This window comes from Lactuca virosa, chromosome 4, assembly GCF_052849685.1.
Source record: "Lactuca virosa cultivar CGN04683 chromosome 4, Lactuca_virosa_CGN04683_v6, whole genome shotgun sequence".
Classification (NCBI taxonomy): Eukaryota; Viridiplantae; Streptophyta; class Magnoliopsida; order Asterales; family Asteraceae; genus Lactuca; species Lactuca virosa.
Genome location: NC_136429.1, coordinates 228072079 through 228084673, shown reverse-complemented (window position 1 = coordinate 228084673; position 12595 = coordinate 228072079). Strand labels below are relative to the sequence as shown.

The 12595-nt window shown below is 32.6% G+C and overlaps 1 protein-coding gene across 1 annotated transcript; it reads left to right on the top strand.

Annotated features, from left to right (window-relative positions):
- The first annotated feature begins 1955 nt into the window (after nt 1–1955).
- LOC145108054 (ABC transporter G family member 36-like) lies at nt 1956–12391 on the top strand. The gene is made up of 21 exons (XM_079045046.1): nt 1956–2559; nt 3159–3368; nt 3694–3778; nt 3875–4034; nt 4120–4196; nt 4295–4348; nt 4530–4620; nt 5858–6159; nt 6812–7571; nt 7665–7774; nt 7870–8023; nt 8102–8257; nt 8340–8515; nt 8879–9211; nt 9358–9648; nt 9754–9837; nt 9933–10066; nt 10160–10387; nt 10932–11103; nt 11196–11450; nt 12009–12391. The coding sequence occupies exons 1-21, from the start codon at nt 2159–2161 to the stop codon at nt 12279–12281; spliced, it is 4506 nt and encodes a 1501-aa protein (XP_078901172.1). The 5' UTR covers nt 1956–2158; the 3' UTR covers nt 12282–12391.
- Nucleotides 12392–12595: the final 204 nt, after the last annotated feature.

Genomic DNA, 12595 nt, shown 5'->3' with positions numbered 1-12595 from the left:
AAGAAATGTATTCTATAAAGTTGCAAAGATCTTTGTGTGGGTTAAAGCAATGTGGACACATGTTGTACAATCGTTTAAGCGATCATTTGACAAGTAAAGGTTATAAAAATAACACTATTTGTCCATGTGTATTTATTAAGAAAACAACATCTGGATATGTGATCACAACGGTCTATGTTGATGATCTAAACATCATTGGAACGAATAAAGAAATCTGTGAAATGATTGAACTTTTAAAGAAAGAATTTGAAAATGAAATATCTTGGAAAAACCAAATATTGTCTTTGTTTATAGATTAAAATATGCCTAGCATAATACTTGTACATCAATCAAATTATACAGAAAAGGTCTTGAAATGTTTCAATATGGATAATGCTAATCCTTTAAGCACTCTGATGGTTGTTAGATCATTAAATATTGACAAAGATCCATTTCGTCCATGTGAAGAAAATGAAGAAGTCCTTGGTCCACAAGTGTCATATCTTAATGCAATTGGGGCTCTTATGTATCTTTCAAATTGTACTAGACCTGACATTTCTTTCACAGTAAACTTGTTAGCAAGGTTCAGTTCATCCCCAACAAAAAGACATTGGAATGGGATCAAGCATATTTTTCGATACCTTCGAGGAACTAGTGATTTAGGGTTACTTTATTCTAACAACTCAAAACAAGGTTTGATTGGTTATGCAGATGCAGGTTATTTGTCTGACCCTCATAAAACTAGATCTCAAACTGAAAACGTATTTATGAATGGAGGTATTGCAATTTCTTGGCGTTCTCAAAAGCAAACACTTGTTGCCACATCCTCAAATCATGCTGAAATAATTGCACTAAATAAAGCTAGTAGAGAATGTACATGGTTAAAATCGATGACACAACTGGTTTTAACTTCATGTGGACTTGAAAATGATACATATCCAACTTTAATTTATGAAGATAACTCAGCATGTGTCACTCAAATGAAAGAAAGATATATCAAGAGTGACAAGACAAAACATGTAACTCCAAAGTTTTTTTAGTACACTCAAGTTGAAATCAAATATGTTCAATCCAGCAACAATGCATCAAACCTTTTTACGAAAACACTTCTTACTGCAATCTTCAGAAAACATGTCCATGACATCGGAATACGACATGTGCATAAAATATAATGTAACAGATGTCTAAATGAGGGGAGTCAATTGTACACTTCACTCTTTATCCATTCGCTAAAGTTTATTCCCCACTAGGTTTTCTTTAGCGAGGTTTTTAATGAGGCAATACTTCAAAATTGAACTTTAAATCTGAAATGGTGTCATCCAAGGGGGAGTGTTGTAAATAATTGTGAATGTTGGTAAATTTGTGAAAGCTATCATATCATACTATTTACATGACATGTGATAGGTAATTTTTTTTATATAAATAACATGCTGCAAAGATATGAGGATATAAATTTTCACAAGATATAAAATATTTCATATCTCCTCTAAATCTTCTTTCTTCTTCATCAAATTTCTTTATCTAAGTTACTAGTTTAGTTTGGTTTAAATTATCTTAATCACGTTGAATTTATAATATATATATATATATATATATATATATATATATATATATATATATAATTTGTTTATCAAGAACATCAAATAAACATTAATTTCAACCTTAACATCTAAAATGTTGAACAAGTCAAAATCGGTGATGTCACAAATGATCGGGCTATATTAAGTTATTTCTTTTACATAAATAACAATTAAAACATTTATATATTCACCGTGACTTCTGTTTTTTCCTTCCATTTCAATATTTCATAGACTTCAGCCTTCACCAACCACACATTTCTACAGTAAAAAAACAACTCAAAAAGGCCACTTGAAATTTAAAATTACCTTAATTTAATCCATCTAACACTTGGAAATATTATACATCTAAATATGTTTAACCGACGAACCCATTGTATAAATAGGTGTACCATTGACACTATCAACGAACACAAACCCAAGACATAGTCACCTTGAGACCCTTTCACCACAAAATGCTCTTTCTCCCACCTTCACCAACCACCTCCGCCACCATATAACTCCGATAATTAGTTCACCCATCGATCATTTCATCTTCATCTTCATCTTTTATATAAAACTTCTTAACCCTTTTCAAACATTCATCGAGTTAATAACTAAAGATGGAAGAAGCGAGAGCCAGGGGCTCAGTCAGGCGAAGTGTCAGCCGGACAATTAGCAGGAACCGGAGTACGGCGAGATGGGGTATGGAAGATGTGTTTGCCGGCGGGAGTGGTGGCAGCTACAACCGGCGGTCTAGTCGGCACTCGGAGGAAGATGAAGAGGCCCTCAGGTGGGCTGCGTTGGAAAAACTACCCACTTACGATCGTTTAAGAACCACCATCATGAAGTCTTATACAAACGAAGATGAAAACCAACGTCAAAGGACTAGCATCTTACATAAAGAAATAGATGTACGAAAGCTTGATCCAAATGATAAACAGCAGTTTATTGATAGGATTTTTAAGGTTGCGGAAGAAGATATTGAAAAGTTCTTGAGAAAGTTCAGAAATCGTATTGATAAGTAAGTTTTATCTTCTTATCATTTTCAACCATTCGTTTACTTTGTTGCAGTCGAAAAAAGTGAAATTTTACTGTGGTTGTCCATTAGCTTTCCACTTTTACATATTGTAAAAAAAAAAAAAAAACTAAGTTTTTTGGAAGCATTATAACTACAAAATCTTGAATTCCAAAACAGTAAATCGATGACAATGTCTTTCTTTTTTTACCAAAAGATGTAAAATTCAAGAAACATTAGTAGTTTATCTAACAATAGTAAACTCTTTTTGACAATAATTTTGTCCACATGCATGCAAAAGTCAAACTTTCATATGTAATCTCCTTTGGCTAGGGAAAGCTGTCATGTATAGATGCAAGACTATAATGTAAAGAATAAGTTAAGAATATATCAAAAAAATGGGAAAGACATGTTCTAAAACTATTAATTTATTTGGATAACTTTTTTTGGGAATAAGTCTAATAATGAACTATTCCACTTTTAATTGACCCTCCTTCGACACTAACATAATCATTGAAAATATTCGTTTGAATAAAACTTGGAAATCCTAAATTTGGAATATAATTTTTAAAAGATATATAACTTTTTGTTGTCAATTATTCCAGGGTTGGCATCACGCTCCCAACGGTTGAAGTACGGTTTGAACATTTAACAATCGAAGCTGATTGTCACATTGGAGACAGAGCACTTCCTTCATTAGCAAATGCTACTAGAAATTTGATTGAATCGGGTTTGGGATGCTTAGGTATCGGTTTAGCTGAAAAAACTAAACTTACAATTCTTAAAGATGCATCCGGGATCATAAAACCATCAAGGTAATTAAATTATTAGTAATTTTATCTGAATTTTACTATATTTTTCTTTTGAACGACATATATTATTAAAAACTAGCAAGTTGCCAGTAAAAAACAATTTCAAAGACATATTATAAAGCAGAAATATCAAAACATAAGTTATATAATAAGCCGACCCGTTAGTTGTGTATTTCTTGGCTTGTTGCTCATGTATTATATGAATCAGATAGTTTTAACTTGAACGTTTACTAAATATAAATCTGGATAATATTCTATTTTTTTTTAGAAAACGAACATATTTGATTAAAGTAACGATGTTTTTGTTTGTTTTTAATTATCTTTTTAGGATGGCACTATTGTTGGGCCCACCGTCATCCGGGAAAACAACTCTTTTATTGGCACTAGCCGGAAAGTTGGACCATAGCTTAAAGGTATAATTTAACCTCTAAATATAAATTTACATATAATTTATATCAAAATTATCTTAAACTAAATCAATGATCATAATTTTAATAACGAAAAAACAGGTTAAGGGAGAAATTACATACAATGGGCATAAACTTACTGAATTTGTACCACGAAAGACATCAGCTTACATTAGTCAAAACGATGTTCATGTTGGAGAAATGACAGTTAAAGAAACACTAGATTTCTCTGCAAGGTGTCAAGGAGTCGGGTCACGTTATGGTATTATTTTGTAACCCATATTTTCTAAATTTAGTCTCATTTTATTCGTGTTATATGTAATATAAAAATGTAACAAAAACAACAGAATTATTAACCGAGCTTGCTAGGAGAGAAAAGGAAGCCGGGATTTTCCCAGAAGCCGAAGTCGATCTTTTCATGAAGGTAACTAACTTTTGCTAAAATCAAATCCCGAAAGTAATCGACTATAAATTTTTATATTATTATTGTCATTTTAATCAATCTTGATTTTTATAAATCAGGCAACATCAATGGAAGGAGTTGAAAGTAGTTTAATTACCGACTACACTCTTAGGGTAAGGCAAAAGTCAAACAAAATTCGAACAACTTATTTATTTCTTTATTCTCATTTTGTGGGTCAACGGTGACTGCTCATTTATTAATTAATTTAGTAAATGCCTTTAGCGTTTTTCAACCTCGTGGTTGGTGAACTAATTTTAAAAAATACTAAGTTTTAAATTAAAATATCTGTTACAGATTTTGGGACTTGATGTATGCCGAGATACCATTGTTGGTGATGAAATGATACGAGGGATCTCTGGTGGTCAAAAGAAACGTGTCACGACAGGTTATTCCTTTTACATGTATCAAATTAAAAATGACAACGAGTTTTATATTTTCAAAAAGCAAGTTATATAAGTTAAATAAAGATTTTTATAAATGTGTTGACAAATACTCATGATTTGAAACAACTAAATCCAAGTCAATCTCATAGTGGGTGGTTGATTGCACCAAATAAAGTGATTCATAATTTCATATAACCTAATCAAGTCATGAGTTAAGTGGTTAAGTGGGAAATTAAGCCATGGTCCAAACCTATCACACCCAATTGAATCCAAGTCATGTTAGGTGAAACCACATCACTAGTTTGATATGATTGGAGACATGGTAGATCTATTGTTACTTTCATAATTAATGAGTGGAGTCTATTTATTCCCTAATTTTCATCCTTAAAGTATTTATGTAGACATATTAGATTCATAGTTACTTTCATAGTTAATTTCATGGAATCTATTAATTATATATCTTTTATAATTAAAGTATCTATTCATAGATAAAATATGAACAATCATTTAAGAATAATGTATGACGTTTAATGGTAACATGAACAAAGATAGAAAATATCATGTTTGCATTTCCCTAAAAGAATGTGCCAAAGAAATTGTAGCTGGCTTGACCAATTTTGTATTTGTCATCTCATATCAGGGTCCACACCCTACTTCATTATCCATAAGTCCCCTGATCTCTTTAGCTGTGTTTTTGGATGAATTTTTTAAACACATCAACAGTGGACCACACCATATCAAAAAGCTTAACCACACATTTCTTTTACTAATTTACTTTCACCCTTTTGGTAACATATTGTTAAATTCAATTTCACCAAAAAAACTGATATTCTTCAAGATACTTCTTAAATAATGTTAGATAATGTTTACCGTTGTTTTTTACATTACGATGTATAATTTTAAACAATTTTATAGTAAAAACAATTAAACCCTAAAATAATTACCGACTCCTCCTTCCCTCCTCTGCATGTGGTTATAGCAACCTATGGACTATTTGGGTACATAATCCAAATTAGAATTCAAAGTCCTAAACTATTTCCCCTTATATCTAAATTGTTGACTATTTTTAGTTTTCTACAAATATACCACCTCAAAAAGAAAAAAAAAATCGGTATTTGTTAAGATATTGATATCGTGGCAATATACATGCAATGGAATATGATATACAACTACTATCAAAATGACGAATTATATAAAGTAAATTGAGTTTTGATGAATGTTATTTGATGCGTAAAACAGGTGAGATGATTGTTGGGCCTACAAAAACGCTTTTTATGGACGAGATTTCAACTGGGCTAGACAGTTCCACTACATTTCAAATTGTGAAATGCCTCCAACAAATTGTTCATCTCACCGACGCCACTGTGTTAATGTCCCTACTACAACCAGCACCCGAGACATTTGATCTGTTTGATGACATCATATTGCTCTCAGAAGGCCAAATCGTATATCAAGGCCCAAGAGAACATGTGGTTGAGTTTTTCGAAACATGTGGATTCAAATGTCCAGAAAGAAAGGGCACTGCTGATTTCTTGCAAGAGGTAGGTTTCTACACCATCATAATTATACATGTTAAAAATGGAAGTAAAGACAAATCTAACCATATTAGCATATAATTTCTAACAAAATAACACATGACATTTACACTCACCATACAATAAAAGAAAAATCTCCGATAAAGTCTTAATATTTAAATATTTAATCTTAGTTTTTTGTTTTTCAAACAGAAAAGTCCGATTAGTTTATATTTTGTCCAAATTAACCAAACAATTCTTATTTTTTTGCACAAAAAATGACACATTATTTTATAAAATTAGATAATCGAGACTTTTTTTGTTCAAAAGATAAATATTAGGATTAAACCGTAAACTGATACAAAATATTGAAACTTTATCAAATATTTCCTTAAAAGGTAAATTTTGCAATGACCCGTGTAAAATTACTATTAGCTATAAAAGTGATCCTTTTTTTTCACAAAATAACCCAAAACCTTATATTTCGCTAAAATAAACCGTAAATTTTGCAATGACCCATGTAAAATTACTATTTGCTATAAAAGTGATCCCCTCACAAAATAACCCAAAACATTATACAAAATAATGATTTTAGATACTATTGCCATGGTTATTTACTTATTTATGAAAAAAAAAAAAAGTATTTATATTTTTTCTAAAAGTGGAAGTATGTTGACAGGTTACGTCGAGGAAGGATCAAGAACAATACTGGGTTGACAGAAACAAACCATACAAATACATATCAGTCACCGAATTCACAAAACGATTTCAACGATTCCATGTCGGACTTCGTCTCGAGAATGAGCTTTCAGTTCCATTCGACAAATCAAGAAGCCACAGAGCTGCATTGGTGTACAAAAAATACCTGGTTTCCAAAATGGATCTTTTAAAAGCTTCATGGGACAAAGAATGGCTCCTAATCCAACGAAACTCTTTCGTCTACGTTTTCAAAACTGTTCAAATCATAATCGTAGCCTTCATTGGATCAACAGTCTTCTTAAGGACTAGAATGCACTCACGAAACGAACAAGATGGTGCTGTTTACATCGGTGCACTTTTGTTCAGTATGCTTATCAACATGTTCAATGGATTTGCTGAATTGTCACTCACGATTCAAAGACTTCCGGTGTTTTATAAGCAAAGGGATTTGTTGTTTCATCCGCCATGGGCGTTTACCCTTCCGACCTTTCTGCTTCGTGTACCTATATCGCTTGTGGAGACGATTGTTTGGATGGTTGTTTCTTATTACACCATTGGATTTGCCCCTGAAGCTAGCAGATTCTTCAAGCAATTCCTGTTGATATTTCTAGTCCAACAAATGGCTGCTGGGATCTTTAGGGTTATTGCAGGGCTTTGTAGAACCATGATCATTGCTAACACCGGTGGAGCTCTCACTCTTCTACTTGTCTTTCTTCTCGGTGGTTTCATCCTTCCTAAAGGTTAGTCCTAAGTATAAAAAAAAAAAAATCACACCCATAAACTGTTCGACGAAATTCCCCAATGAATTTACCCAAGAGTTTGTGTGTTAACAGGTCAAATCCCGGATTGGTGGGGATGGGGTTATTGGGTTTCACCCATTACATATGCTTACAATGCGATCGCAGTCAATGAGATGTTTTCTGATAGGTGGATGAATAAATTTGTAAGTCGTAATCGTAATATTTCTCAAATTCTTTATAAATTTGCAAAAAAATAAAAATAAATATCGAATACACTAACATGATTAAATCTATATAGGCTTCAGACAATGTAACAAGATTGGGTTTACAAATCTTGAAAAACTTCGATGTTCCTAGACAAAGCAACTGGTATTGGATTGGGACTGCTGCCCTTGTGGGTTTCACAATTCTCCTAAACGTGTTGTTCACTTTAGCTCTCATGTATCTTGATGGTAATTTTCAATTTACATTTTTTTATTTATATTTTTGAATGGAGACAAAATTTTTAATTATAAAATTATAAAATTTAGCTCCTGGGAAACGACAAGCAATAATATCGAAAGAAACTGCAGCCGAAATGGAAGCTAACCAAGAAGAAAATACCGAAATTCCAAGACTGAGGGTAAATCCGTCAAAAAGAGATACATTCCCCCAATCCTTATCTGCTGCTGATGGAAACAATACAAGTATGAGAAATAAATATAAATATTGTTACATTCGTAGTTATATATTTATATATATATATTAGACTCATTTTTAAAATTACAGGGGAAGTAGCTATGCAACGAATGAGCAGTGCAGGTCATGCCCATGGACTAAAAAGAGATCAAGATTTATATATCGAAACTGCAACGGGTGTATCCCCTAAAAAAGGGATGGTTCTACCGTTCACTCCTCTCGCCATGTCATTCGACAGTGTCAACTATTATGTCGATATGCCAGCTGTAAGTTTCATACATAGCTTGTTTTAATACAGTATGATAAATACGTTGGGTTAATGGCCTCAAAGATTCCCAACAATCCTTTCAATAAAATAATAAAGAAAACTGAACACAAGAATATACGTGGAAACTCTAACAATCGGATAAAAAACCATGGGCCTCCTAAAAGAAAAATTTGCGATCTTACGTTCTCCCAAAAATTTATCCCACACTTTTCTACACTCTAAATAAGAGAAGAAAGAAAGAACCAAACACTTCAAGTGTATTTGATTGTGGCACATTGACACGAAAACCCTGGACTCCTTTTAATAGGAAATGAATCTCAACCAAATATGGTAATTAAAATTTGAATAATTAATTAAACAGGAAATGAAGGAACAAGGGGTGACAGAAGATAGGTTACAATTACTTCGAGGTGTAACGGGTGCATTTAGGCCTGGAATCTTGACTGCATTGATGGGAGTAAGTGGAGCTGGAAAAACAACATTAATGGATGTTTTAGCAGGAAGGAAAACAGGTGGTTATATTGAAGGTGATATAAAAATATCCGGATATCCAAAAAATCAACAAACTTTTGCAAGAATTTCTGGATATTGTGAACAAACTGATATCCATACACCCCAAATCACAATTCGCGAATCTTTAATCTACTCAGCTTTCCTCCGTCTCCCAAAAGAAGTTAGCAATGAAGAAAAAATGGTGAGCTAACTTTTCTCAAAATAAAATTTTAAAACTGTTAATCTTTAATGGGTAACAAACCATTTTGTTTTGTAACAAAACAAAATGGTTAGTTACCTATTTATGACATCAACCCTAGAAAATTATAAACTTTTTTTTTTTTTCAGACTTTTGTGGATCAAGTGATGGAGTTGGTTGAGTTAGATAATCTGAAAGATGCAATAGTGGGACTTCCAGGAGTTACTGGTTTATCAACAGAACAAAGAAAGAGGCTAACAATTGCAGTTGAGCTTGTTGCAAATCCTTCAATTATTTTCATGGATGAACCAACTTCTGGACTTGATGCAAGAGCAGCTGCCATTGTTATGAGAACTGTAAGAAACACTGTGGATACCGGAAGAACCGTTGTTTGCACTATTCATCAGCCTAGCATTGATATCTTTGAAGCATTCGATGAGGTAAACTTAAACAATATCTATTTCTAATTTTCTATATACAAAGTTCTATATCAATTCTATATATATACAAGTTATTGATCTTTATCATATATCATGTGTTGTCAGTTGCTACTAATGAAACGAGGAGGTCAAGTTATCTATGCGGGACCACTGGGCAGGAACTCCCAGAAAATTGTTGAATATTTTGAGGTATTTCTCATAAACCAATACCAAATAAAATAAAAAAAAAATGAGTTAATCACTAAACACAGAAAGAAAATTAAAAAGATGATCATATTTTTCAGGCAATTCCAGGGGTACCAAAAATAGCAGAGAAGTACAATCCAGCAACATGGATGTTGGAAGTAAGTTCCATTGCTGCAGAGGTTAGACTTGGAATGGATTTTGCTGAACACTACAGGAATTCAGCTTTGCATGAGTAAGAACTAAGAATTAAGAAGAGATTTTGTTTATATAATTAAAAAAAAATGTTGAAGGCACGATTTAATTGAAAAATAATATTGAAATGCAGAAGGAACAAAGGTTTGGTTCAGGAGTTGAGTATACCTCCTTCAGGTTCAAAAGATCTTTATTTTGCAACGCAATATTCTCAATCAACATGGGGACAATTCAAATCGTGTTTATGGAAACAATGGTGGAGTTATTGGAGATCACCTGATTATAATCTTGTTCGTTACTTCTTCACTTTAGCTTGTGCACTCATGGTGGGAACTATTTTTTGGAAAATCGGGAAAAAAAGGTGCGATATTTTCTTCTTTTTACTTCGTTCATTTCATACCTTTTGACCCTGATTTTTTATTGTGGTAAAACCGTAATTCTTAGGTGACTTGTTTTTACCATTTGTTATTCTGACAGGAAAAAAATAAAAAACACAGTTACTTTTGTTCACATGGAAATTTTTTATGACGTATTAAGTTGACTTAACAATTTTTTATATATTTCAAAGAGTCAACAACTTTTCATATATTTGAAAAGCTGACTATGTATATATAAATTGATATTCTTTTACCTAATTCCTCTTCATGTTCATGACGAATCAAAGAGAATCTCAATCTGTTACTCCTTCCTATTCAGCTTTTCAAATATTATGTAAAAAAAAATTTGTCAACATGAAATGTCATCCAAAATTTTCATATAAAAAAAAATAAAATAAAAAGAATAACTATCTTTTCAAGATCAACATTTGGGTAAAAAAAGGTTTAAACACCAATTCATCTGAGAATTACAGATTTAAACGTCATTTCCTAATTATTATTATTATTATTATTATTTTGAATCTTCAGAGACAGTAGTGGTGATCTGACAACAATCATTGGAGCCATGTATGCTGCTGTTCTTTTTGTGGGAATCAACAACTGTTCAACGGTTCAACCAATCGTAGCAACAGAAAGAACCGTTTTTTATCGCGAAACAGCTGCTGGAATGTACTCCGCGTTACCATACGCCATGGCACAGGTTAAAAAAACAAAAAACAAAAAAATAAATATCATCACACCATTCACTTTTATGTTTTTTACTGATAAATTATATAAAATAATGAAATGCAGGTGTTTGTGGAGATACCGTATGTATTGGTTCAAACAACGTATTACACTCTCATAGTGTATGCCATGGTGTCATTTGAATGGACTGCAGCTAAATTCTTTTGGTTCTTTTTCATCAACTTCTTCTCGTTCCTTTACTTCACTTACTATGGAATGATGACGGTTTCCATTACACCAAACCACCAAGTCGCAGCTATATTTGCAGCCGCTTTCTACTCTCTTTTCAATCTTTTCTCCGGTTTCTTCATTCCAAGACCCGTAAGTGCTCTTTCCTAGTTTCTTTTTGTTACATCTGATTGTTTTTCCAAAAGAGCCCTGGGAGAGAGGGTAGACTTCAATATATATAAAGACAGATGTGGGATACTAACATACCCTCCGAGACCTAGGCTGCTCTGATACCATGTTAGATATGTGAAGTCCTTGATTTTCTCTCCGAAAGATCATTTGTCCATGTTTGGCGGACTATCTGAAAAGCTAGTTGATAGCCGATAAAAAATGACGTTTAGTAAAAACTAGCTAGAAAATGTGAAATGACATAAAAGGGCATGTAGAAGAATGATTTTATTATAAGTAAAAAAAACTGGATAAAAAGCTAGCTTATAAGTTACTTTTTGTCATGCTGACATGACAATCTAAAAAAACTTGAAAAATAAGTTAGATGCGGCATGCCAAACATAATCTTAGAGGAGAGATGGCAGAGTCCAACATTTACAGAGACAAATGAGACAATGTCTAGCTGATGTGGGACACTAATAGTTTAGTTATAGGAATTTATCAACTCATAAAATTAATATTTAACTTTTTTGTTGAATTCAGAGGATACCCAAGTGGTGGATATGGTACTACTGGATTTGCCCGTTGGCATGGACTGTATACGGTGCGATTGTGTCACAATACGGTGATGTGGAGGCGACCATTAATGTGCCAGGGATGTCATTTGATCCTAGAATTAAAGATTACGTGAAAGACAATTATGGTTATGACCCGAATTTCATGGCACCCGTTGCTATAGTTTTGGTTGCTTTTGCAGCCTTTTTTGCTTTTATGTATGCATATTGCTTGAAGACATTGAACTTCCAAATGAGGTAGTTAGGTCACAACTTGTAAAATATAGACACATGTTATTGAGCCATTTGAGATTGGTGACAATTGGATATAGGGTATTAGATTTATAATATATGGAGAAGTTTTTGGATGTATTTTGTAATTGTATATGTTCAAAGATATTGTAATGAAAGTATAAAAAAGTTCATCCATCTTGCTGGCTGACTTTATAGCATGAAACATTAGATTTAATAGAATGAAACCATTTGCAACTTTATTTCTTCAATGTTGAGTGTTCCGAAAATGGTCCTTTTCAAATAATAAAAGTTAGGAATTGAAATGCTTTAGATCTAGGAAGG

Bases quoted from the DNA above. Each gene is read 5' to 3' on its own strand.
- LOC145108054 (XM_079045046.1), top strand. From the start codon at position 2,159: ATGGAAGAAGCGAGAGCCAGGGGCTCAGTCAGGCGAAGTGTCAGCCGG. The intron at 4,035-4,119 runs GTATTATTTTGT...CAAAAACAACAG, and splicing joins AGGAGTCGGGTCACGTTATG to AATTATTAACCGAGCTTGCT. The intron at 4,349-4,529 runs GTAAGGCAAAAG...TATCTGTTACAG, and splicing joins TTACCGACTACACTCTTAGG to ATTTTGGGACTTGATGTATG.